Source organism: Tursiops truncatus, chromosome 8, assembly GCF_011762595.2.
Source record: "Tursiops truncatus isolate mTurTru1 chromosome 8, mTurTru1.mat.Y, whole genome shotgun sequence".
NCBI lineage: Eukaryota > Metazoa > Chordata > Mammalia > Artiodactyla > Delphinidae > Tursiops > Tursiops truncatus.
Window position 1 is genome coordinate 30,729,488 of NC_047041.1, and position 26,405 is coordinate 30,755,892.

Here is a 26,405-nt window from a genome sequence, read left to right on the forward strand (position 1 = left end):
TACTACAGAAAGCCATCTGTAGATTCAATGCAATCTCTATGAAGAGTCCAATAGCATTTTTTTTACATAAGAAGAAAAAACAATCATAAAATTTATATGTCACCACAAAAGACCCTGAAAGAAGACCAGTGACTCTCTTAACCACTGGCCATTTACCAATGCCTTCATCTGTAGGCATATGGACGCACTACACCAGCGCTGGGAGAGCACAGTACCACAGGCCTCGCTTGGGGATTGCCTGCTTCTTTGTGATGCTGGTGATCTCTGCTGATGTGGTTGTTTCCTGGTCTCTGTGCACTTGGTCTGCATGTGTTTCCTTAGTGTTGTCTTCCCTTGAAGGGAGGCAGCTTCAAAAGCTAGAACAAGTAGGTTTAGCTGCCACTCTAACGAGTCTGAATTTTGTTTTTAAGTTTAATGAGAAAGCTTTGAAGGATTTTTAATAATAACATGATCTGATTGCTACTTTATGAAGAAAACTACTGAGTCAATGATTATGGGTATGGGAGCAACAGTGGAGGAAGAGCCCCACTAGGGGTCTGTTGCAGAAGTCTAGATGAGAGAGGACTGTGGCTAGGATTAGATGAATACTGGTGGAGCAGCTGGATTCATGACATATATTGATTGCAGAGCCAATAGAACTTACTGATGGATTGTATGCAAGGTGTGAAAGAAAAGGAAGAGTGAAGGGCCAGAGGTGCACCAAAAATCTACAAGACAGCTGTGAAAAACATTGGAGAAGGTGGGAGAATATCTTGGTGTTCACCTGGGGATGGTGATGAGAATAAGAAGCAGATGATATAATCAGAGGGTAGTAACTTCAAAAGAGAACAACCAGTGAATTGATGATGTCAGAGCAAAGGTCCATCATTCCTCTCTGACCCCATGAGGCCCTAAAGGACTTATTTCTACTTTCCCATGAAGCGGAATTTTTTCTGCTTTTAGGGGAAAGGGTATCATCAAGTAAAAATATGTGTCAGGTAAGATAGAATAGAGAAAGTGCTGTTAGAAGGAAGATCAAAAATCTAGAGAGATTTTAAGAATGCCCTTGTGGTCCAGTGGTTAGGACTCTGTGCTTTCACTGCAGAGGGCCGGGGTTCAACCCCTGGTGGAGGAAGTAATATCCCACAAGCTGTGCAACACGGCCAAAAAATAAATAAATAATAAATAAATCAAGAGCGATTTATTCATAATCTAATGGTACTGAAGGTACACAGGGACTGAGGATGTAAATGAGGAATGAATGTTGGAAGAAAAACCATGAGGGGGTCCCCTAATCCTAGTAGTATTATATAAAAGCTATCATGGAAAATAGGCTGAAGGTACATGTTAATTATAATACTGAATAGGGAAACATAGTTTAAAGGCCAAATAATATAATTTACCATTCTGCCTGGAATGTTAGCATCATGGTACACACAGCCGGTATTGATAGGAGGACATGGGTTGCAGCCCTCTTTCTGTTTTACACTTTAACTTGGTGGGTCTTTTCTAATTTCTACATTTACTGTTGAATAGAGTAATTGTGACTTCAGGAGGAAATCATCCAGTCATGGTTTTCTGCCTTTCTTTTAAACTTTCTTCTCACTTACGTTTATCAGTCTTTTATACTTTTCACACTACACTCCTGTCTCACTTCTCACCTGTTATATGTTATGGTTTATTGTACAATATACTAACATTCTAACATCTTAAGTTTCAAACTAACTTTGGGCAGTTTTTAGACATAGGATTTTAATACTCAACTAGAAGTAACACTTGTCATGAATCTCAGCCATCATGACATCAACTTTTCACTTTTTTGGAAACAGAATGTTGCTATCTGGATGACCAGATCATCCTGTCACCTTGTGACATTATTAATGGCATCATGTTTATATCTGTACAGTGAGCATCTAGGTGATTCCTCATTTATGAGAGATAAGGTAACATCTTCAGCCAAAACATGAAATTTGACACTAAACATTATTTCTTCTCTATTGAATCTTAATTATTGGTATGTTTATTAAGAAATTTACATATACTGCTTTGTTAGTACATATGTGGTACTTTGTTTTCAAACCTTGCTGTGACCCATTTGAAGGGATTTGGACTTTGAAGTTACAAGATTGCCTCTTCTAGGATGTTAGAAGGGGTGAGGGAAGATTATATAGGAACAATTTAATTTTATGAATGGAGAAGATAATGAGTTCTGTCTTGCTAGAGGCTCTGAATAATGTGCAGATCAAATGTGTTAATAGTTTTACTGAGAGACTGATTTTCCAGTACTAAAAGTCTCTTATATATTTTTTAGCTTTGAAGGAAGGACTGCAAGGGGTTGGCATAAATCAACAATGTTGCTTTGTTAAGTGTGCTTTGTAAGATACAAATATCCTCTAAGATGCTAATAATTAGATAGCAGCCTTCTGCTTTAAGCTTAATTAAGAAGAAGAGACATTGAATTTGTATCCATATATTTTTTTAAAAAGTCCAAAGACTTGCTAAACCAGCTAACTGGACTTTTTACAATGGATTGGCAAGATCAAGATTGCAGATGCCACCTATTAAGGCAGCGACATGCTTCACATTTAAGGTAATACTGCTCCTTCTTAGAACTTTTTACATTTAATTACATATTCAATATTTGCCTTCTTATTGTATTGTAGGCTTCCTAAAGGCAAGGGTCATATCATCAGAATTTTTCACGATGTCTGGAATGCTATAGCCATTCAATAAATACTGAAAAAATGAATAATCTAATTTTAATTTGGGAAGATTAATCAGGTTGGGAAGCTGTGCTAATGAATAAAATGATTTTTCTATTAGTCAACATTTACTAGCTATAAAAATTGAGATAAGAGTAAGAAAAAACAAATTTCACAAATAACTTAGTCCTTCTTTTAAAGCATGAGAAAATCAAACAGTTTATTAACATGTATACATGAGAGAGACCCAGAAAACTAAGTAACTCCCAAAAATGTCTAAAACTCTCAGGGTTTGGGACTTCAAAGGGGAGGAAGGCATTTCACATGGAAATGGAAAAGCAAATGTTTGGTTAAAAAAAAAAAAAAGTTTGCTGGGCCAGGTAGAGACAATGGAACACTGAGAGGAATTTTAACAGACTATTCCTGGTTCTTCCCTGTCTACCACACCTGGTTCATCCTATAGTTATCAATGGTGATAGCTCCATTCCTGCCACTGGTCCTCTATCTACATTCTTTTCGGCAGTTAGGGGGAAGGTAAAAGTTTATTCCTGAGTCTTTGAGGCCTTGGCTGTTTTCATCTAGAAATAGTACACATACCAAAGAGACATTTTGGGGTGGCAAATTTTGCTCTCCTACAGTCCTGACTTTGAAATTTCTTTTAAGAAGTTTCACATTTCAGAAATTGAGTCAATAGATTGCTTCATCTCACTGAGCCAATTTCTTAGTTCTGACAGTAGGTCATGTCAGTTACTCATTTCAGGAGGCAGTGATGCAAGTGGGCCCTCAAAGTTAGGCCTATAGGGTGCGAGCAGTCAGGTATTTAATAAGATGCATTTCTGTGGAGACAAAAGTAAAACAAAGTTTAATGACTGGAACAAATATAAACTCAGCAACTGAGTCCTGAGAGTTTCCATTTGAGAAGATTTCTAGATATGAAGTTTGAAGTATCTTTTGCAGTTAGAAATGTCTCTGATGATGTCATTAGGTATTCATGTAAACTTTCTGAGTGGCTTACAAAGCAACAGGTACAGAGACTGCCTAAGCATGGGCTATTGTGGTGGTCTCTCTTACATTTATATCAAGCTGTTCAGCTTCAGATAGCAGGGCTTCAGGGAAACGGCAGCTTTAGTTCTCAATGATTCCAAGTCAAAAGTGGGAGAAAAACTGGAAACGTTAGTTTGAAGAATTGTAGTCAAATATTTGAAGAAACTAGAAGAATTCAGGATCCATTTTGGTTTTCAGGTGGACAACCAAAATCTCAAGGATGATTAATAGAACTAGAATCTAATATTAATAACAGTGTATTATAATTTCTACTGAAAGAGAATTTTTTTCTCTCTATAGTCATGCTCATTTTTATCAAAGAAAGCCAAATTAAAATTAATTTGTTTGCAAAATAAGATGAGTTACATGAAATTTGGCCTGAATATTTACATAAGTCTGGCAAGGATAGCAATTGAACACATTGGCTCTTTTTTTTTTTTTTTCACATCGGCTCTTTTAAATCCTCTTTGCTGAAACTTTTCATAAGGAATCTCCAGACTGAATTTTTAATAGCCTCTTGAAGTCAGCCAGCCAAGCCAAGAACTTACCATCAGACTCACCTGTAATACCTATAGATTTGGGTTAATTCTCTTCTTGAGGTCCCCCAAATATCCTGAGGTTCTTATATCTGCCAGGAAGTGACCTTACTTTCTCACCTGGTAAGGCTTCTGGGAACTTTGCAAGCAAGGTACCAGGCTGATTTTCCAAGGGGCTTTATGTCTCCATAAAGTCAATCTTAGTTCCTTAAAACTATCTGGTCATGTCTGATTGGATGCATATTCTAAAATGTGACATTCTAGTCAAAGCCTTGTAATACAATTAATTTTTCCAATTGTGCCCTCTTAAAAGGAGAACAGATTATTAGTGGATTTATGTAAGTAACTATTGCCATAAAAACACAAATACTCACTAAGAGTTTTCAAATTCTGGAGGGATCGGGGGGGAGAACAAATATAAATGTTTCAATTCTGCTTACAAAGGTATAATTTACCAAATTGCTATATTTCATTACATAAGAGGAAATGTTTCCTCATATATGAAAATGAAAGATTAAAAAGTCAGTAATATTTCAAACAAAAAGTCATAAAAATTATAGTCATATTCATCAGTTCATTCAATCATGAATGTGATTGGTTCTTGCTGAGCTTGATCTTTTGTTAGCAGTTTTAGGAAGCCATTAGATTTTTAGAGTTCTGTACTTTGTTACCCAATTCAGTAGTATAGTCTGACAGTTATTAGAAACCTGTATTTCTTCTATTGTACATTACTTCTACAGAAGTGCTAAGGGAAAAACCATCAAATACATCTATCAACAATTACAGTGCAAGAAAAAGAAATTAGACCCTTCCGGCAACTTGATAGGAACAAAGAAAAGTGTCTTTACTAAGATTATCAGGGCTTCAGACAATGCAGCGAAGATTGGGGGTATAACCAGACATGTACTATCCTGTTCATATTCCACTCAGCAGCCATCTTTGCTCTGACTGCAAACTGCTTTTGGTTGGATAGGAGGAATCCCTTCAGGAATTGCTAAAGATTTCCTCCAGGGTAAAATGGATGGATGGAGTCATCTATTTAAGAGGACCACCATTTGTAAACCTTTAAATCACTTTCAGAAAGAAATACTGGGGGAAATGTGATAGGAGGGGGGAGGGCAGGGAAGATGACATTTGTTGAAAACCTACCATCAAGTTATGTTGCAAGGCATTTTCAGTGGTTAATTGTATCAATTTGAACCTACAACATTGTAGTGAGGTAGGCAAAAACTCCAATCACAGAGGAAGAAACTTGAGAATTACAGAAATTTGGAGACTTGTTCAGGTAAGGGAGAACCAAAGAACACAATCCCATCAGTTTCGATGTTATATGTTGTTGAGAAACTAACGTGTTATCAGGGAGCAGCCAGGATCAGAAATGTTTCCCAAATGTGCCAAGTTAGAAATTAGAATCCGACAGCAGAGTGATCAACAGTGAAGGAAAAGCAGTAGTTAAATGCACTTGGCTGCCAACATTCAGCAGCTCCTGGAAAGAGGCTGGTAAGTAGAGTTCTTCAGGGAACAAGCAGGGACATTTTCAGTAGTCCCCCGGAACGCAGACTTGTCCAGGGTCAACAGAATGGACGTTGTCTGTCAACAAGCAGAATGTCTCCTCTCCCTGCACGGCTTCCTCTCTCCCATCGAAGTCCCCGGGTGCTCCAGGGGCCAGGAGTTTGCTGCCAGTTTCCATTCGCCTCTGGACCCACCTGTGGGGCGGAGGCGGGGCTTTGCGCAAGGCTGCAGCGGGTGAGGTTGGCAGCAACCTGGCCGTTCTTTGGATCCCCTGGGCGCGCTCTAGTTCGCCAGCATTCCCGAGGCTCGCTCGGCCAGCAGGCTCTTCTCTCTCAGTCCTGCGGAAGCCATGGCCAAGTCCAGGGTCTTCCGTAGCTTTGGATGTGCTTGGCTACAGCGCTGGCATATTTCCTGGGTGGATTTATGCTGGGTATGTATACCGACCCCTTCCCCGGATCCCAGATCTTCCGCTCCTCCCTGCAGCCTCCAAAGCGAAAAGCGGGAGAGTTTGGGGTTGGAGGGCTGTGCTGTGCTGTGGGCGCTGGGCCGACAGAGCTCCTGGACCTGGCGAGCTCCGCTAATTTCAGCAGAACTGGAAACGGGATGGAATGCATTTCGGCCTTCCTAATACAGTGTGACTGAAATTCAAATTTATTAAATGCTCACAGAGTTCAGGGTTCTGTGAAGGGCTGTTAGAAAGACAATTTAGAAAAAGATGATTTCACTTACAAGCACCATTAAGGTGTCAAAACTTGCAACGAATATGGGCAGTGCTGCAAAAACTGCTCTTCCCTCGTCATTGATTAAACAAATGTCTGTGGAAGTCTCCCTGTGTGTCAGGCACTGTGCTATGAACTAAACCCCCAGGGCAGAACAAGAAAGATAGAGGCCGTACCTTGATACATAACAGGTGGGAAAATGAAAAGACTATCCCTCATCTAAAACTCGTTTAACCAACTCAAAATTATATATCAGAATTTGAAGATTTTCTGCATTTATAGGAATTTTTTGTTGTTGTTATGCTCACCATGATCTATTTCTTGGATAAAGGCTTTTTTTTTTTTTTTGGCTTCTAGTTTTTATAAAAGTCAAAAGCAATTATGTGTGTGTGTAGTATGCATATGTGTATGTATTCTCCACCTACCACCCGTTCCATCTCAGGCTGGCTTAGGAAGCTTCTCAAAGAAACAGCCACGTCAATGGACACTCACCAAAATGTAAGGTGGAAACTGGTATCTGAGATGAAAGCTGAAAATATTAAGTCCTTTCTTCAGTAAATTTGTTTTGCACATTTGATCCTCAAAATAAAGTGTTTAAAATATTGCAGGGTGAAAGTGGGCATAGAGGGAACCTACCTCAATATAATAAAGGCCATATATGACAAACCCACAGCAAACATTATTCTCAATGGTGAAAAACTGAAAGCATTTCCTCTAAGATCAGGAACAAGAAAAGGGTGTCCACTTTCACTACTATTATTCAACATAGTCTTAGAAGTCCTAGCCACATCAATCAGAGAAGAAAAAGAAATAAATGTTATCCAAACTGGGAAAGAAGTAAAACTGTCACTGTTTGTAGATGACATGATAATATATATAGAAAATCCTAAAGATGCCACCAGAAGCCTACTAGAGCTAATCAATGAATTTAGTAAGGTCGCAGAATACAACATTAATACACAGAAATCTCTTGCATTCCTATAAATTAATGATGAAAAATCTGAAAGAGAAATTAAGGAAACACTCCCATTTACCATTACAGCAAAAAGAATAAAATACCTGGGAATAAACCTACTTAAGGAGGCAAAAGACATGTACTCAGAAAACTATAAAACACTGATGAAAAAAATCAAAGATGATACAAACAGATGGAGAGATATAACATGTTCTTGGATTGCAGAATCAGTATTGTGAAAATGACCATCCTACCTAAAACAATGTACAGATTCAATACAATCCCTATCAAATTACCACTGGCATTTTTCACAGAATTAGAACAAAAAATTTTACATTTTGTATGGAAACACAAAAGACCCTGAATAGCCAAAGCAATCTTGAGAAAGAAGCACAGAGCTGGAGGAATCAGGCTCCCTGCCTTCAAATGATACTACATTTAATCAAGATAGTATGGTTACTGGCACAAAAACAGAAATATAGATCAGTGGTGCAAGATAGAAAGCCCAGAGAAAAACCCATGAACCTATGGCCACCTAATCTATGACAAAGGAGGCAAGAATATACAATGGAGAAAAGAGAGTCTCTTCAATAAGTGGTGGTGGGAAAACTGGACAGCTACATGTAAATCTACAAACAACAAATGCTGGAGAGGGTGTGGAGAAACGGGAGCCCTGTTGCACTGTTGGTGGGAATGTAAATTGATACAGCCACCATGGAGAACAGTATTGAGGTTCCTTAAAGAACTAAAAATAGAATGACCATATGATCCAGCAATCCCACTACTGGGCATATACCCAGAGAAAACCATAATTCAAAAAGACACATGCACCCCAATGTTCATTGCAGCACTATTTACAATAGCCAGGTCATGGAAGCAACCTAAATGCCCATCGACAGACAAATGGATAAAGAAGTTGTGGTACATATACGCAATGGAATATTACTCAGCCATGAAAAGGAAAGAAATTGGGTTATTTGTAGTGACGTGGATGGATCTAGAGACTATCATACAGAATGAAGTAAGTCAGAAAGAGTAAAACAAATATTGTGTATTAACGCATATATGTGGAACCTAGAAAATGGTACAAATGAACCAGTTTGCAGAGCAGAAATTGAGACACAGATGTAGAGTACAATCCTATGGACACCAAGGGGGGAAAGCGGTCGGGGGTGAGGGTGATGAACTGGGTGATTGGGTTTGACATGTATACACTGATGTGTATAAAATGGATGACTAATAAAATAAATAAATAAATGAACATTATAAAAAAAATTCTCCACAGGAAAAAGTATTTGTAATTATGTAGTGTGATGAATGTTAACTAGACTTATTGTGGTGATTATTTCATAATATATATGAATAACAAATCATTCAGCTTGTAGATCTGAATCTTATATAATGTTATATGTCAATTATACCTCACGAAAAACCAATTTTCTTTATTCATTTTATTAAAGATAATTATTCACATAAATATTGTATAAGTAGTTACTACATTATATTTATATTTTAATATGAATATATCCATTGATGCATATGTTATATGCATAATATATACAAAGTATTCTGATTAAAAGTATTTACAGGGGCTTCCCTGGTGGCACAGTGGTTGAGAGTCCGCCTGCCGATGCAGGGGACACAGGTTCGTGTCCTGGTCCAGGAGGATCCCACATGCCACGGAGCGGCTAGGCCCGTGAGCCATGGCCACTGAGCCTGTGCGTCCAGAGCCTGTGCTCCGCAACGGGGAGGCCACAACAGTGAGAGGCTCGCGTACCACCCCAAAAAAAAAAAAAAAATTTACAAATGTATGAGTCCAAACAATAGATTTTATTTGGACATAAACCACTTATTCCACAGTACTCATAAAATATTAAAGGTAAGAAAAAGCTTAGCACAGTTAATTTCACCAATTATTATATATACAATTATTTAAACAACATTTGAATGCCTAGTTACCCTTTTTTATGAGAAATGTATATAGTGTAGGTGTGTCAATTATTCCAATTAATGTTTTATTTTCAAGCATAATCAGATAAACAATGGCTAGAAACATCATTAGCTATTACAAATTTTAAAAGTAGAGTAAGAATATACATTTTAACAATTATGAAGTCATTGCTTGAAGAATAAAAAATCATTTCTTCAGTTCAAACAACTTGTGTGGGGTCAACCTTCTTACATTTACCCTAAAGGAAGTCTGTATTCTTTTAGGGTCTTACCCCTCAAGTGTTGTTTTCTATATGCTGCAAATCCAATCAGCTGTTTTCACACCTTCCTGTCTGAAGGTTGTATCCAATCTCAGGAAGTAGGTGTGGCCTCAAGTGAGTCTAATCCTTTAAAAAGCACCTTTGTCCAGAGGCGACTGATTCTCCAAGGTAGACTGAGAGAGTGTGTAGCTGCCAAGCTTTGGAGAGTTCTTGTTGACCCTGACCTCCACAGGCTACTAGGACGTCCAGGCTTCCAGAGGTGAGACCACTCACAGTAGACTCTGGTAAGCAAGGAATTGATTGCAAATATCTTCATGCCTACTTTCCCTTATGCAAATACTTTTCATTTACCTCTTGGCCTGCTTGGGTCTTGTCCAAGCAAACAAGTAGTTTTCTTCGTTTTTTTAAAAATGACATCAATATTTAAAATATCTGTAACTAGAGCAATTGCAATAAATTGATATTTGTAATATTGTTATTTAATACTTTTTATTTCATTACCTTATGTGGTATTAAATGTCTTTAGGTCTTAAATTTTCCCATTTATATGTATCTATGGAGCACATAAAACACCTAAAATGCTGAATGTAATGTAGACATTACATGGTCTTTGTACAGATCAACATGAGTTAAATGTATTGAACTAATTATGATACATTTTTGTAAGGTCTGATTTGCTACCTGTTGAAAGCCTTCGGTTTGCAGTCTAGAGTTGAAATGTATTCAGACTAGATCCAATCACCTGGTAGGGACTTCCAAGAAGTGACATTGATCATTTAAGAAAATATCAATAACACAGGTCTATGGTCATGCCTCCATCAATTGCATCGCTGGATATTCTAGTGTAGAGAGGAAATTGCTGTGTAAATTATAATGTTTTTGGGAGGTGGTTGGTTTTAAATTTTGATTTTTACTGATTATCGTTGTAGCTTGAACATTCATCAGTTTGAAATGTGAAGGTGCTCTGATGGTCTGAAAAGACTGGGAAAAAATGTTTTCCTGAGCTAGAAATAGTATACTTTTTCCTTGAGAGGAGGAGTTTTGCTATTTAAGTTGGAAGCAAATACTCAACTTTCTATAGTTTTAGGACTCCAAAATTTCAGTCAACATTGATTAAATTGAACAAGCTTAAATTATATGTAAACAATTTTGTCTTTGGAAAAGGGTATCTGTCACTTGGGAGATATGAGGCATAGAGACCATTAGCATAGAGATAAGTGTGTGCATGTATGGGTACCAGTCATGGAGAGAGAGAAAGAGATTGAGATTCTCTCTGTGCTTCTGCACCAATCATCTATTAAAAAGAACTCTGGTGTCATCCTGTCTCTTAGCCTTTGCTCTAATATTTAAGCTTTTCCATGTAATTTAGGTATGATTGAGACCATGGCTTATTTTAAACAATAAAGTTGCTAGGTAATCTCTTCTCTAATTTCATCATTTGTGTTATAGCATGAACCCAATCTGTCTGTATTCACCACTTCTAGGTTTGTACTGGGGGTAAGCAAATAGGTAAATCAGATAGAGTTCAAGCAGACAAGCTTTGTCCAAAGGCTGTTTTTTGTTTTGTTTTTTATCTAATCAGGGTAAAAGAATGATCACTAGAATGATTACTCTTGTTCTTTCTCTTTAATTTCTAGAAACATGGATTCCAAAGGATTCATGCAAGCTTTCCAGAATGAACTAACCTGTTCCGTCTGTATGAACTACTTCATAGACCCCATCACCATAGACTGTGGGCACAGCTTTTGCCGTCCCTGCCTGTACCTCTGCTGGGAGGAAGACCAGACTCCAAAGAGCTGCCCTGAGTGCAGGGGACTATCAGAGAAGCCAGATTTCCAAACCAATATTGTACTCAAGAGGCTGGCTTCCCTCGCCAGACAGGACACAGCTAAACAAACCAACAGCTTGGAGACGCAGATCTGCTTGATACACAAAGAAGCCAAAGGACTCTTCTGTGAGGTTGACAAGACCCTGCTCTGTGGCCCCTGCTCTGAGTCCCCAGAGCATGCAGCTCACAGCCACAGTCCAATACAATGGGCTGCTGAGGAATACCGGGTAGGTGATGCTTCTAAAGCAGTTAGGAACCTACAGGCTCCTAAATCAGAGAGAAAGATGAGGATAATAATGAAGTTGATGGGGATGGAGATGGTCGAGGTGGAGATTTTTCAGTGTGGGTCCCAAGATAGAAATGTATCATTTCAATGTTGTTGCCCAATTGTCCAAACATGTGGAAATGCTGCATCCTGGGGCATGTGGCAGCACCAGGCACACTGACTTCTGATGTGAGCTTGAGGCTTTCTCAGTCAGGTTATATAAATATATGAGTCTCAATTTCTTAGGAAATGGATTCCATCATCTGTAAAGTTCCCCCAATTTTCTAGGATACATCTCTGTCATTTCTGATATTCAAAATATTAGAATCAGACTAGATTAACGTGGAAAAATCTTATCACTTCATTTTAAATCACAATTACCGGTTTTTCAATGACTCCCTTTGCTCATAATTAAGGGGATGAAATTTACAGTATCATCATCTGTGCCACTAAAGCTTATGGGTATTTTCCAGGAGAAACTTCTAAAGAGAATGGGCTCTTTATGGAAAATGACACAAGAAATGCAAAACCATCTGAATCTGGAAACTCACAAAACTCCGTCATTAGAGGTAAGGATGAAAATGTTCCTTTTCATTTGTATGAATATTGACATAATTCTAGCTTAGACTTTTAGCTCAGTTTAAGTTCCCAGTTAAAGGACAGTGGTCTCTTCCCTGGAGAAGTAGTGGTTTCAAATGACGTATCAGTGATCACAAATATACAGGCCCATACAAGCTATTTCAAATATTGCTAGTATATGGGAAAACCAGGGCATGAAAATTATTCATAGTCCAAATTTTGAAGATTTGGATAAACTTTCTCAGATATGGATGATAAGAGAACATTGCACTGTGACTCTAAAGGAGAGGAGAGGAATAGAGTAGTACCTAGAGGAAAAATAAAGAATATTTTTTAAACTGTACAATATGGGGTTTACATACTTAAAAATATATTTAGAAAAGTCAGGCAAAGGAACAAAAAGAAAAGAAGATTCAGGTAAGAGAAAAAATAAATAATGGACTAGGAACCCTGAAGAAACCTCCTAAGGAGAAAAACTGGGATCCCTCAGATGGCTTGATATAAACAGGAAAAAAGGCGAGAAACTTAGAGAAAGGATGGACAGGAAGGACCCTTTGAGGTGTGAGGTAGAAAGTTTGTCAAGAGCTTTCCCGATGACAGTAAGGAAATAATGTTTGACGTTTTCTGTTGAGAATGAGGATGAGTGATTCTTTGAATCCACTATCTCTGCAGAATTATGTGGCCATAAGGAAGGTGATGATCAAAGTTCAGTATCAGAGGATCCACTTGTTTCTCCAGGAGCAGGAGCAACTCCATCTGGAGGCGCTGGAGGAAGAAGCGAAGGAGACTCTTCAGCAACTCAGGGAGAGTGAATTCAGAATGACTCAACAGAAAGAAAGTCTGAAAGAAATGTACAGAGAGCTGACTGAGATGTGCCACAAGCCTGACTTGGAGCTGCTCCAGGTGAGAAGGGAGGTTCCATCCTCAGAGACGGAATTACTATTCTGGGCACTGTTGCCATGACATTGAAATGTTACCTGCATATACTCTTATCTCAGCTAAGGGATGATGCTCCTTGACTCCCATTATCTTACTTGTCCAATCCCTTATTTCTCATAGCCTGGTAATTTTGGGGAGTTTTTTTTTTTTAATCCTTTTATTAGCTAACATAGGGCAAAATTATTTCGGTGTGATCAGGGGGACTCTCCACACTGATTATCCAAAGCCAGCAAAATTCTGTAGCCAGGAAAAGTTAACTTTGTTGGAATAATTTTCAATATATGTTCCCTTAATCCCTTGTCACTCTGTTATCCCATACTTACTGAATACATTGAGGTTTTGCCCATTGTCTAGAAAAAATTAGAACTGGTAATCAATTTCAATGTATTCTATAATTCATTTTGTATGGTCCTCTGTTTTGCTTTAATTGTTATCATAAATGAGATCTCTCCTTGGGAATAGGACAGGGCACTGAGTGACATTGGAGACCTAGATGTTGTTGCATCATAACACAGACTCTTCCTGGCCTTCTTCCTTCTGTAATGCATCCTGACTAAGTCCATCATGTTTTAGTTTAGGCTCTGTTATTAAGATAACCTCTAATTGTTCCTTAGAGAAGAATCAGAGAATAAATACCTTAATGAAAGGAACAAACAAGAATACTAAAGAAGATGCAAAAGGACAGAACTCTGATGATTAACATCATCTTTTCTTTTTCCCTTGCAGAACTTGGGCAATGTATTGGAAAGGTGAGTTTACACTAAAGGTTTCTGATTTCTGAGAATGTTTCTGTCTTTTTGATGAAGTAAATGTACAGTCATCCCTTAGTACCATGAGGATTTGGTTCCAAGCCCTCCCCCATACCTAAATCTGAGGATGTACAATCCCTTATACAAAATGACATAGTATGTACAAATAACTCACAAACATTTTCTAGTATCCTTTAAGTCATCTCTAGACTACTTCTAACACCTATTATAATGTAAATTAAATGCTATGTAAATAGTTGCCTGGTGTGCGGCATTTTCAAGTTTTACTTTTTGAAATTTCCTGATTTTTTTTCTGAATATTTTTCATTCAGATTTCACAGTTTCAAATCATGATTGAATCCACAGGTGTGGAATCCTAACAAATGGCAGATGGACTGTACATTTTTTGAGCTATTAACATTGTTTTTGTGGCTATTTTCTATTTTATTTCAAAAGAGTTCTGAAGGACTTCTACTCCTTGGTCTCAGAAGTTTCCTGCTCATTTGGTTGATTTCAAATATACCTAAAAGGCTTCTGACATTCTGGACTTTGTTCCACCTCTCTAGCCTTACCACAGTAAAACGTACTGAATGAAATTTTCTAAGTTGCAATACAGGAAGAACCTACCTGAGTGAGTTGGAAGGTGAATAATACTGGACAGAGGTAGATTCCTTAAGAGTGGGAAGAGGGGCTGTGATTTTGTTCCTAGAAGTAGGAGTGACTCAACCTGTTCCATCACTGAAAGCCCCCTTGTAAGCTGGACCTCAGAGGGAATGGCTTCCTGGTGCACACTGGGAAGTTGGACTTTCAGCACAAGGGTAGTCAGGCTGGAATTGAATTCCCTCGCTGTGCTGACAAGAGCAAAGCTGTCTGGTTCAGTGTACTCTTCCTTTTGGTGACTACTTGCTGACTGAAGTACAAAAGCTTTGCCTGAATTTGTGCTCTCTGTAAAATGCCCAGGATCTTTGCATCACCTGAGATTGAATAGAGCAAGTAAACAAACCTCAAAATTTCTAGAAATGGAATAATGACTAAAATGAATGGGGAATTTGAAAACGGATATAATTTATATTTTGAAAAAAAGTAAGGTAACATATTTTTTTAATCCCAAGAGTGTAGAATATAATGAATGCACAATTAACCAAAAATGGGAGAATTCTGATGAAATATCTAGGATTAAAAATAGCTTCTTTTGAAGATTAGGATTGACATGTATACGCTACTATGTATAAAATAGATAGCTAATGAGAACCGACTGTATAGCACAGGGAACTCTACTCAGTGCTGTGTGGTGACCTAAATGGGAAGGAAATCCAAAAAAGAGGGGATATATATACACATATAGCTGATTCACTTTGCTGTACAGCAAAAACTAACAAAACATTGTAAAGCAACTATACTCCAATAAAAAAATATAATAAATGGCTTCTTTTGTAATGGTTGTGTGATTAACCTTTGGCCCTGAAGTGTAACTGATATCATTTTTTTACAGGACTGATTTGGTACAGATGCAAAAGCCTCAGCCAGTGAACCCAGAGCTCACTTCCTGGCCTGTCACTGGAATCCTAGACATGCTGAACAGCTTCAGAGGTAAGAGTCAGCGCTTTGGTGATCAGGCCTCCATTTCTTTGATGGTTCTTGGGAAGGAGCCTTCTTTGATTTTATTTTTTCTGACATGAAGTTAGTACATGACTTTCCAAAGTTGTTATATCTTTTCTGCCAATACAATACAGTCATGCTACAAAGAACAAGGGTGAACTTTGCAACCTATATTTTACTGCAAATGCAAAGCAAGATACATATTTTTAGTTACATCTGAAATAGGCTGAGCAAGAAGAGAGCAACTGGATTGATCAGCTAGTTATAAAGAAACAGAATATTTAGTTCTCAGAGTAGCAGTTAATGTTGTATGTTTATTCAGTTTATTTCACTCTTGAAAGGTTATATATGGCATTGCTGGTTTTAATTTGTTCTATATTACAATTGTTTATCATGCATTATACAAAGAATATTTCTTATTTCTATAATTACTAACTTTTGACAAAATAGACTACAATTGGCTTAGGCAGAATCATTGTAATGCTGTTAGATCAATCTCAAAATAATTGAAAGGTGAGGGATATGTGAACATGATTAGTCATAACATGCTTTTAGAAGCTTCCAAACTATTCATTGATGGATTTCTATCAACATTTTTGCTTTGAAAACTTGCTAGGTAGAGACTCTAGCCCAACAAATACGCACATACTAGCAAAGTGCTCTCTATATATTAAACAGTGTTAAAGACAAAAGACACAAGAAAAGTTTTCTAAAGAAAAAAATAAAATTTTATGTGTCCTGAAATAAACTATCAAGAATTTGACATTAAATCAGACTTCACAGAGTTCATGATATGTCTGTATGATTTTTTCTTTTTCTATATGATTTGAGGTGTTTCTATGTGCTGTAGAGATAGTTATAACTCTTGTTCTTCATAGAAGAGCCAGTCTGAACTCCCTTTTGTCTTCATTTTGTATTTCCTTGGAGGAGGGAAAATGAAAAGACTCATTGGGTAGAGAGCCTCTGCCTCTCGGGCCATGGAAATCCCACTTGTTGACCACATTTTTGCTCTTTCTGCAGTGGATAACGTTCTGAGTCAGAAAACGACCATTCACAATGTGAGCCTTTCTGAGGATGATACAACTATGATATATGGAGATGACCATCATGGTGTGTCCAGAGAGCTCCAGGGTGCAGAGAGTTTTGTGGCCTGGGGAGCTGTGGCCTTCACCTCCGGAAGGCATTACTGGGAGGTGGATGTGACACACTCCTCGAACTGGATTCTAGGAGTCTGTAAAGATATCTTGACAAGCAATACTGTTATCAGTATTGATTCTGAAGAAGTATTTTTGCTATCTTCTATGAAAGTGAGCAATCATTATATTCTGTCCACGAACTCCCCACCCTTAATTCAGTACGTGCAAAGGCCTCTGGGTGGGATTGGAGTGTTTCTGGATTATGACAATGGAATTGTGAGCTTCTATGATGTTTGCAGAGGTTCCCTCATATATACTTTCTTTCCTTCATTCTTTTCCTCCCCTCTGAAGCCTTTCCTTTGCCTTAGGTCTCCATGAATAGTCAAGTTCCGTGACCATTTATTAGATGAACTTTTCATCGGAGGAAGTTACTGTCCTGAGACCTCATGTGAGGCTACAGGATGATACTTGACTGTCTCTGAGCCTATTGTAATTTAATGGAACATAATGATGGTATGTTTATAAAATGGCATAACCATGTTGAATGTATAAATTTGTTAATTAAATGATCTATTAATAAAAACTTTTTATTGAGCATTTCTAGAATATAATCAATAGATATTCTTTTTAAAAAATAATATTTGTATTAAAATAAAAATTACATATCATAAGGTTCATTTACATTTTAAGCAATGTGTTTTTCTTCCATAGTTGAACCATATTGGGGTAGAAGAATGAAGTGGTATATATCTCAGCATAGTAAACAAAAGGAATAGCTCAGTTTTTTCTTCAAGTGTGACCTAGTTGGTTGGATAAATGTATTTGACAGATTTGGTCAAACTCTTTCTCTTTGTCAAACATTTAGACTTTCTCTAAACCCTGGTCATTCAGCACATCACAGCTCATCAACAGCTTTTCCAGAAAGTTTTTCCTGACTCCAGACCAGTATAGTTCCTCTTATAACACACTCTCTGAGCATATGTCATCTCATCATAATGTTCAACAAACTTTCCCCAAATCACTAGATACTTTTTAACTGCAGACTGAAAATTCTGAGAGAGTAAGGATAGCCTTTGACTTATTTACTACTATATTCCCACTATCCAATGAAGCACTTAGAACAGAACAAAAATAAATATAAGGCAAATGAATGAACAAATACATGAGTGAAATAGCTAATACACAGAAAAAGTATTCTATCATCATTAAAATTTTCTTTACAGACTAGCAAAAGTTAAGAGAATTCAGCAGCACCAAACCAGCTTTACAACAAATGCTAAAGGAACTTCTCCAGGCAGGAAACACAAGAGACAGAAAAGACCTACAATAACAAACCCAAAACAATTACGAAAATGACAATAGAAACATACATATCGATAATTACCTTAAATGTAAATGGATAAAATGTTCCAACCAAAAGACATAGAGTGGGTGAATGGATACAAAAACAAGACCCATATATATGCTGTCTACAAGAGACACACTTCAGACCTAGGGACACATACAGACTGAAAGTGAGGGGATGGAAAAAGATATTCCATGCAAACAGAAATCAAAAGAAAGTTGGGGTAGCAGTTCTCATGTAACACAAAATAGACTTTAAAATAAAGACTATTACAGGAGACAAAGAAGGGCACTACATAATGATCAAAGGATCAATCCAAGAAGAAGATATAACAATTGTATACATTTATGTACCCAACATAGGAGCACCTCAATACATAAGGCAAATGCTAACAGCCATAAAAGGGGAAATAGACAGTAACACAGTCATAGTAGCGAACTTTAAGATGCCACTTTCACCAATGGAGAGATCAACCAAAATGAAAATAAATAAGGAAACACAAGCTTTAAATGATACATTAAACAAGATGGACTTAATTGATATTTATAGGACATTCCATCCAAAACCAACAGAATACACTTTTTTATCAAGTGCTCATGGAACATTCTCCATGATTGATCATATCTTGGGTCACAAATGAACCCTTGGTGAATTTAAGAAAATTGAAATTGTATCAAGTATCTTTTCCAACCACAACACTATGAGAGTAGATATCAATTACAGGAAAAAAAATCTGTAAAAAGTACGAACACATGGAGGCTAAACAACAAACTACTAAATAACCAAGAGATCACTGAAGAAATCAAAGAGGAAATCAAAAAATACCTAGAAACAAATGACCATAAAAACACGAAAACCAAAACCTATGGGATGCAGCAAAAGCAGTTTTAAGGGGGAAGTTTATAGTAATACAATCCTACATCAAGAAGCGAGAAACACCTCAAATAAACAACCTAACCTTAAACCAAAAGCAATTAGAGAAAGAAGAACAAAAAAAAACAAAATTAGCAGAAGGAAAGAAATCATAAAGATCAGATCAGAAATAAATGGGAAAAAAATGAAGGAAACAATAGCAAAGATCAATAAAACTAAAAGCTGGTTTCTTGAGAAGATAAACAAAATTGATAAACCATTAGCCAGACTCATCAAGAAAAAAAGGGAGAAGTCTCAAATCAATAGAATTGGAAAAGAAAAAGGAGAAGTAAGAACTGACACTGCAGAAATACAAAGGATCATGAGAGATTACTACAAGCAACTCTATGCCAATAACATGGACAATCTGGAAGAAATGGACAAATTCTTAGAAAAGCACAACCTTCCGAGACTGAATCAGAAAGAAATAGAAAATAGAAACAAACCAATCATAAGCATTGGAATTGAAACTGTGATTAAAAATCTTCCAACAAACAAAAGCCCAGAACCAGATGGCTTCACAGGTGAATTCTATCAAACATTTAGAGAAGAGATAACACCTATCCTTCTCAAACTCTTCCAAAATATAACAGAGGGAGGAACACTCCCAAACTCATTCTGCAAGGCCACCATCACCCTGATACCAAAACCAGACAAAGATGTCACAAAAAAAGAAAACTACAGGCCAATATCACTGATGAACATAGATGCAAAAATCCTCAACAAAATACTAGCAAACAGAATCCAACAGCACATTAAGGGGAACATACAACATCATCAAGTGTGGTTTATCCCAGGAATGCAAGGATTCTTCAATATACACAAATCAAACAATGTGATACACCATATTAACAAACTGAAGGATAAAAACAATATGATCATCTCAGTAGATGCAGAAAAAGCTTTCAACAAAATTCAACACCCATTTATGATAAAAACACTCCAGAAAGTACACATAGAGGGAACTTACCTCAACATAATAAAGGCCGTATATGACAAACCCACATTTAGCATCATTCTCAAAGGTGAAAAACTGAAAGCATTTCCACTAAGATCAGGAGCAAGACTAGGTTGCCCACTCTCACCACTATTATTCAACATAGTTTTGGAAGTTTTAGCCACAGCAATCAGAGAAGAAAAAGAAATAAAAGGAATCCAAATTGGAAAGGAAGAAGTAAAACTGTCACTGTTTGCAGATGACATGATACTATACTTAAAGAATCCTAAATATGCTACCAGAAAACTACTGGAGCTAATCAATGAATTTGGTAAAGTAGCAGGATACAAAATTAATGCATAGAAGTCTCTTGCATTCCTATACACTAATGATGTAATATCTGAAAGAGAAATCAAGGAAACACTCCCATTTACCATTGCAACAAAAAGAATAAAATACCTAGGAATAAACCTACCTCAGAAGGCAAAAGATCTGTATGCAGAAAACTATAAGACACTGATGAAAGAAATTAAAGATGACACAAACAGATGGAGAGATATACCATGTTCTTGGATTGGAAGAATCAACATTGTGAAATAGACTATACTACCCAAAGCAATCTACAAATTCAGTGCAATGCCTATCAAACTACCAACGGCATTTTTCACAGAACTAGAAAAAAAACTTCGCAATTTTTATGGAAACAAAAAGATCTCAAATAGCCAAAGCAATCTTGAGAAACAAAAATGGAGATGGAAGAATCAGGCTTCCTGACTTCAGAACATACTACAAAACTACAGGAGTCAAGACAATATGGTACTGGCACAAAAACAGAAGTGTAGATCAGTGGAACAGGATAGAAAGCCCAGAGATAAACCCACACACATATGGTCACTTTATCTTTGATAAAGGAGGCAAGAATATACAATGGTGAAAAGACAACCTCTTCAATAAGTGGTGTTGGGAAAACTGGACAGCTACATGTAAAAGAATGAAATTAGAACACTCCCTAATACCATACACAAAAATAAACTCAAAATGGATTAAAGACCTAAATATATGGCCAGACACTATAAACTCTTAGAGGAAAACATAGGCAGAACACTCTATGACATAAATCACAGCAAGATCCTTTTTGACCCACCTCCTAGAGAAATGGAAATAAAAACAAAAATAAACAAAGGGGACCTAATGAAACTTAAAAGCTTTTGCACAGCAAAGGAAACCATAAACAAGAGGAAAAGAGAGCCCTCAGAATGGGAGAAAATATTTGCAAATGAAGCAACTGACAAAAGATTAATCTCCAAAATATACAAACAGCTCATGCAGCTCAATATCAAAAAAGAAAAACCCAATCCAAAAATGGACAGAAGACCTAAATAGACATTTCTCCAAAGAAGATATACAGATTGCCAGCAGACGCATGAAAGGATGCTCCACGTCACTAATCATTAGAGAAATGGGAAGCAAAACTACAATGAGGTATCATCTCACACTGGTCACAACGGCCATCATCAAAAAATCTAGAAACAATACATGCTGGAGAGGGTGTGGAGAAAAGGGAACACTCTTGTACTGTTGGTGGGAATGTAAATTGATACAGCCACTATGGAGAACAGTATGGAGGTTCCTCAAAAAGCTAAAAATAGAGCTACCATACGACCCAGCGTTTCCACTACTGGGCATGTACCCTCAGAAAGCCATAGTGCACAAAGAGACATGTACCACAATGTTCATTGCAGCTCTATTTACAATAGCCAGGACATGGAAGCAACCTAAATGTCCATCAACCGAGGAATAGCACATATATACAATGGAATATTACTCAGCCATAAAAAGAAATGGAATTGAGTTATTTGTAGTGAGGTGGATGGACCTAGAGACTGTCATACAGAGTGAAGTAAGTCAGAAAGAGAAAAAGAAATACCATATGCTAACACAGATATATGGAATCTAAAAAAAAAAAAGGTTCTGAAGAACATAGGGGCAGGACAGGAATAAAGACGCAGATGTAGAGAATGGACTTGAGGACACAGGGAGGGGGAAGGGTCAGCTGGGATGAAGTGAGAGAGTGGCATGGACATATATACACTACCAAACGTAAAATAAGTAGCTAGTGGGAAGCAGCCGCATGGCACAGGGAGATCAGCTCGGTGGTTTGTGACCACCTAGAAGTGTGCGATAGGGTGGGTGGGAGGGAGATGCAAGAGGGAGGGTATATGGAGATAAATGTATATGTATAGCTGATTCACTTTGTTGTAAAGCAGAAACTAACACACCACTGTAAAGTAATTATACTGCACTAAGGATGTTAAACATATATATATATATATATATATCAGTAAACCAAAATAATAAAAGCAGTGTCATATTTGTACATTAATTCCAAAAAGTTTAGTAGCCTATGGACTAAAATACTTATACACACAACACGTACAAACTCATAACGTAATACACATAAATCAAGTGTATGGTGAAAACATTATTCACTTACAACCTGGAGCATGAGGAAGGGATTGGGGCAGAACCAAAATAAATTTAGACATGGCCTGGAAAATTAGTGCCAAGAGTCAAAGGAGACTGATTTTAAGGAGGAGTTAATTCAAATGGAAATGATGAAGTTCTAAAAATTAATTTCTAATTTTTGAAATCAGTAAGAACAATCTCAGTGACAGCTAAGCGATAGATATACATATAGAAATGCTGCTGCTCGCATGCCCCTGCCACTAGCAAGATAGGGAAGGGCCAACTTCTCACTTCACAGAGCAGGGAGAGAGACATCAGGAGCTTGACAATCTTCTTAAAGGCAACTCTCCTACCTCCAGTCAATCAAATCTTCCCATTCCCTGTTCCCATGCAGAAGTCCTAAGGGACAGGATCACAGAGAAGGGAGGAGTCACAGACTCCTCGGGGCTCCCTCACAGCTCTGGCAGCAGAAGGTGAGGAAAATAAAACTTCTCTGTTCAGGAAACTCAGCCTAGTCCAGAGTGTACGGCAGCCCAATCAGATCATTGTTTATTCCAAGAGTATTCATTGCATTGACTGTCTCTGGGGGTGGACTTGGGGTACAGAGAGGAACCAGAAATTACTGCACGAGATGTCTTTTTCCCAACTGGTCATACTTTGTATTGAAGAGGGAAGGAAAGAAGGAAGGCAATGAAAGGGCACAGGGAGAAGAGCCCTTCCATTTGATGAAGATGCCACGGCTTTTTTTTTTTTTTTTTTTTTTGCAGTGCGCGGGCCTCTCACTGTTGTGGCCTCTCCCGTTGCGGAGCACAGGCTCCGGACGCGCAGGCTCAGCGGCCATGGTTCACGGGCCCAGCCGCTCCGCGGCATGTGGGATCTTCCCGGACCGGGGCATGAACCCGTGTCCCCTGCATCGGCAGGCGGACTCTCAACCACTGCGCCACCAGGGAAGCCCAGATGCCATGGCCTTTTGCTGGGGAGTTCTTTGTTCAGGTTGTGAAAAAAGCTCAGCTGGAATCTGAGCCAGAGGATTCCCCTGAGGTAGATGAGCTGCAGCCACTGTCCTCAGACACAATCTTCATCTTCACCTACTGCTGTGGTCTGAGGAGTTGCTGCCTTTCTCCTCTTGTTCATCTTCCTTATTTTCCTCTGATCTCCCTGAGGCAGGAAAATATTCTCCAATCATATCTGATAATTCTGTCTCTGGAGCCTGAAGCCCCTGGCCCAGTCTAAGCCCTCCCTGCAGATTCCCTGATGATGGGGACTGCAGATCCATCCTCCTAATCTTGGGATTAGGGCCTCCCATCATGTTCATGTTCTTACGCTTCAAATAGGTTGTCTCTCTGTAATAAGCATGTTCTTCAGGAGACAGACTCTTGAGTCAGAGATCAAGGTCCACCTTGTACTGTTTCTGCAGTTCCTCAGCCTCCTTCTTATAATGCTCCTTCTGGTTCTGTGGGACACGCTGCCAGCATCTACTAATCTCTACCACGTGCTCCCTCAGGGCAACCCTTTCAGCTCCCTACTCAACCACAAATCCTGGTGGAACTTGTGATAGACATTCGTAGGTGGCTTCTTGGGCTCTTCATGAATAAACTGTTTTGGGGGGAGACCACTTTTTGCACATTTCCCTGAAACTTCATTGGCCTTTGATTTGGCTTCCTTTGGGGACATCAGATTTCGTGGAGCTCTGGACCAGATCAGGGTACTGTTCTCTGAACAGAGTCATTTTCTCCTTAAACTTCTGTTTCTCCTTCTAGAAATCTTGACTATATTTCAGCTTCAGCTGCTCTGGAAGCTTCTTGTATTCCTCAGACAGAACCTTGGTCAGCTCCTGGTTGCTCAGCTTAGGGTGTTTTTGGTGTACTGGAGTTGCATCTTTTTGAAAAAGCAGAGGTAAGCTGTCAAGGGCTTCTTGGGTAAATCAGGACGCTTCTTGTGTTTTCTGCATTTGTAAGGATTGTCAACATTTTCCTTTGCTTCCAGGACTAATTCTTTCAAAGTGCAAAACTTTCTCAAGTTATAAGAAATTTCTAACCATTTGAGTTTGCACATTTCCCCAGGAAAATCTTTAAAAGCTACTTTTTCCCAGTCCATCAGTGACTGGGTTGTTTTGAACATGTGCCTGTCATTGGATGGAATGTTATTCACCATATATTCCAATAACTTCACAATATCTTCTTTGGACCTGTCATCCTGGCCTTTAGGCAACACCATTTCTTGTTCTTTGGGATACTTATATCATCCCAGCAGTTCAAACACCTCAGCAAATCTCCAGCTTCTTCACTCTCAAGATTCAGCTGGTGAGTTATTTCTGGAAGTCCTGCAGTGTGTGTGATTTCTATGTTTCTGAAGAGAAAGAAAAAGAAAGGTTCTCTCCTATGTGATACACAAGAAAAGCACACCCTACCTGGGATATGTCCCTTCTATCATTTAATTTACGTTTAAAAATGTAAATGAAAACAGGCCCAAATTCTGTTGAATTGAGGTTCATGTTGAGCATTAAGAGCTTCTTTCATACAATTAAAAATCCTCAGGCCCCGTTCCAACATGCCTTCCAATCAACCTCACCATAGCTTGTTTTAACTACAAATGAACAAAACTAAAGACTGGCTACTCACTCAAGGGGCATAGGATAAGAGAAAACGAAGGGAACTTTAAAAATTAAAATGCTTGAAAAGGAAAGGGCTTTAAAATAGCAATGAGATACCACAACACATGTATAAGAATGGTCAAATTCCCAAAACAAGGACATCACTGAATACTGAGAGGATGTGGAGAATCAGGAACTTTGATTCATGGCTGATGGGAATGCAAACTAGTACAGGCATTCTGAAAGACAATAAGGCAGTTTGTTACAAAACTAAATATCCTCTTACCATGTAATTCGGTAATCATGCCCCTTTGTATTTGCCCTAATCAGTTGAAAACCCATATTCATTAAAAAAAAAAAAAACCTGCACAGCGATGTTTATAGCAGCTTTGCTCATTATTGTCAAAACTTGAAAGCAACCAAGATGTCCTTAGGTAGGTGAATGGATAAAGAAATTCTGGTACATCCAGACAATGGAATAGTATTCAGTGCTAAAAAGAAATGAGCCATGAAGCCATCAAGACACATGACATATACTTGAATGCATATCCCTAAGTGAAAGAAGCTAATCTGAAAAGTCTACATGCTTCATGAGCCCTACTATAGGACATTCTGGAAAAAGTAAAAATATGATGACAGTAAAATAATCAGTGGTTGCAAAGGGTTGGGGCTGGGGGTACTAATGAATAGGTGATCACAAAAGGTTTTTAGGGCAGTGTAACTCTTCTGTATATTATAAAGGTGGACACATGATTCCACATGTTCACTATACATCAGTCAAAACCTACAGAATATACAACACCAAGAGTGAACACTAACGTAAAACCATGGACTTTGGGTGATAACGAAGTGCCGGTGTAGGTTCTTCAATTGGAATAAATACACCACTCTGGTACAGTGTATGGTGATGGGCGATACTGTGTGTGTGTTTATTTGGAGGAGGCAGGAGGTATATGGGAACTCTCTGTACGTTCTACTCAATTTTACTGTGAATCTAATCTTCTCTAAAACAGTAACACTCCATAGGATTCCAGAGCATAGCTACCTTCTAAGAAGGGTCCTGATGGCCATGGACTGAATGTGCAACTGAGGAGCTAGAAATAGAAATAAGACAAGCCTAGGAGACCCTCCAGACTTGCATCCTGCTCTGAGCACTTCATGGATCAGTCATGAACACTTGAATCTTAAGTTAATGACTGATTTATAGACTAATGGACTCTGTCCATTAGAATAAATGCATTCTATTGAGCCATAATTTTTGTCTTTAAATGGAAAGGATTTAGTGAAAATTATGTAATATTTAGAGTATTTATTTTCTTAACTTTATCAGTCTTTAAGCCATAGTGAAAGCGTTACCTCCTTCAGAAAACTCCCCACAAAATACCTGGTACTTACTAGAA

At 38.0% G+C, this 26,405-nt stretch overlaps 2 protein-coding genes and 1 pseudogene across 2 annotated transcripts; 1 reads left to right on the plus strand and 2 right to left on the minus strand.

Annotated features, from left to right (window-relative positions):
- Positions 1-26,405, minus strand: part of LOC109552305 (lysine-specific demethylase 4D-like) — a 359,102-nt pseudogene that overhangs the window by 228,690 nt on the left and 104,007 nt on the right.
- LOC117313282 (tripartite motif-containing protein 64C-like) lies at positions 11,299-17,130 on the plus strand. Its single transcript, XM_033861630.1, has 6 exons — positions 11,299-11,712; positions 12,224-12,319; positions 13,002-13,232; positions 13,995-14,017; positions 15,510-15,607; positions 16,637-17,130. The coding sequence occupies exons 1-6, from the start codon at positions 11,299-11,301 to the stop codon at positions 17,128-17,130; spliced, it is 1,356 nt and encodes a 451-aa protein (XP_033717521.1).
- UBTFL1 (upstream binding transcription factor like 1) lies at positions 23,497-24,629 on the minus strand. Its single transcript, XM_033861631.1, is given in 5 exon segments — positions 23,497-23,924; positions 23,927-24,019; positions 24,022-24,054; positions 24,057-24,275; positions 24,278-24,629. Coding segments are annotated over 5 exon segments (1,125 nt in total).

Excerpts from the sequence above, each read along its gene's own strand:
- LOC117313282 (XM_033861630.1), top strand. The coding sequence starts at position 11,299 with ATGGATTCCAAAGGATTCATGCAAGCTTTCCAGAATGAACTAACCTGT. Across the intron at positions 11,713-12,223 it reads GGGCTGCTGAGGAATACCGG|GAGAAACTTCTAAAGAGAAT; the intron begins GTAGGTGATGCT and ends GGTATTTTCCAG. Across the intron at positions 12,320-13,001 it reads ACAAAACTCCGTCATTAGAG|AATTATGTGGCCATAAGGAA; the intron begins GTAAGGATGAAA and ends CTATCTCTGCAG.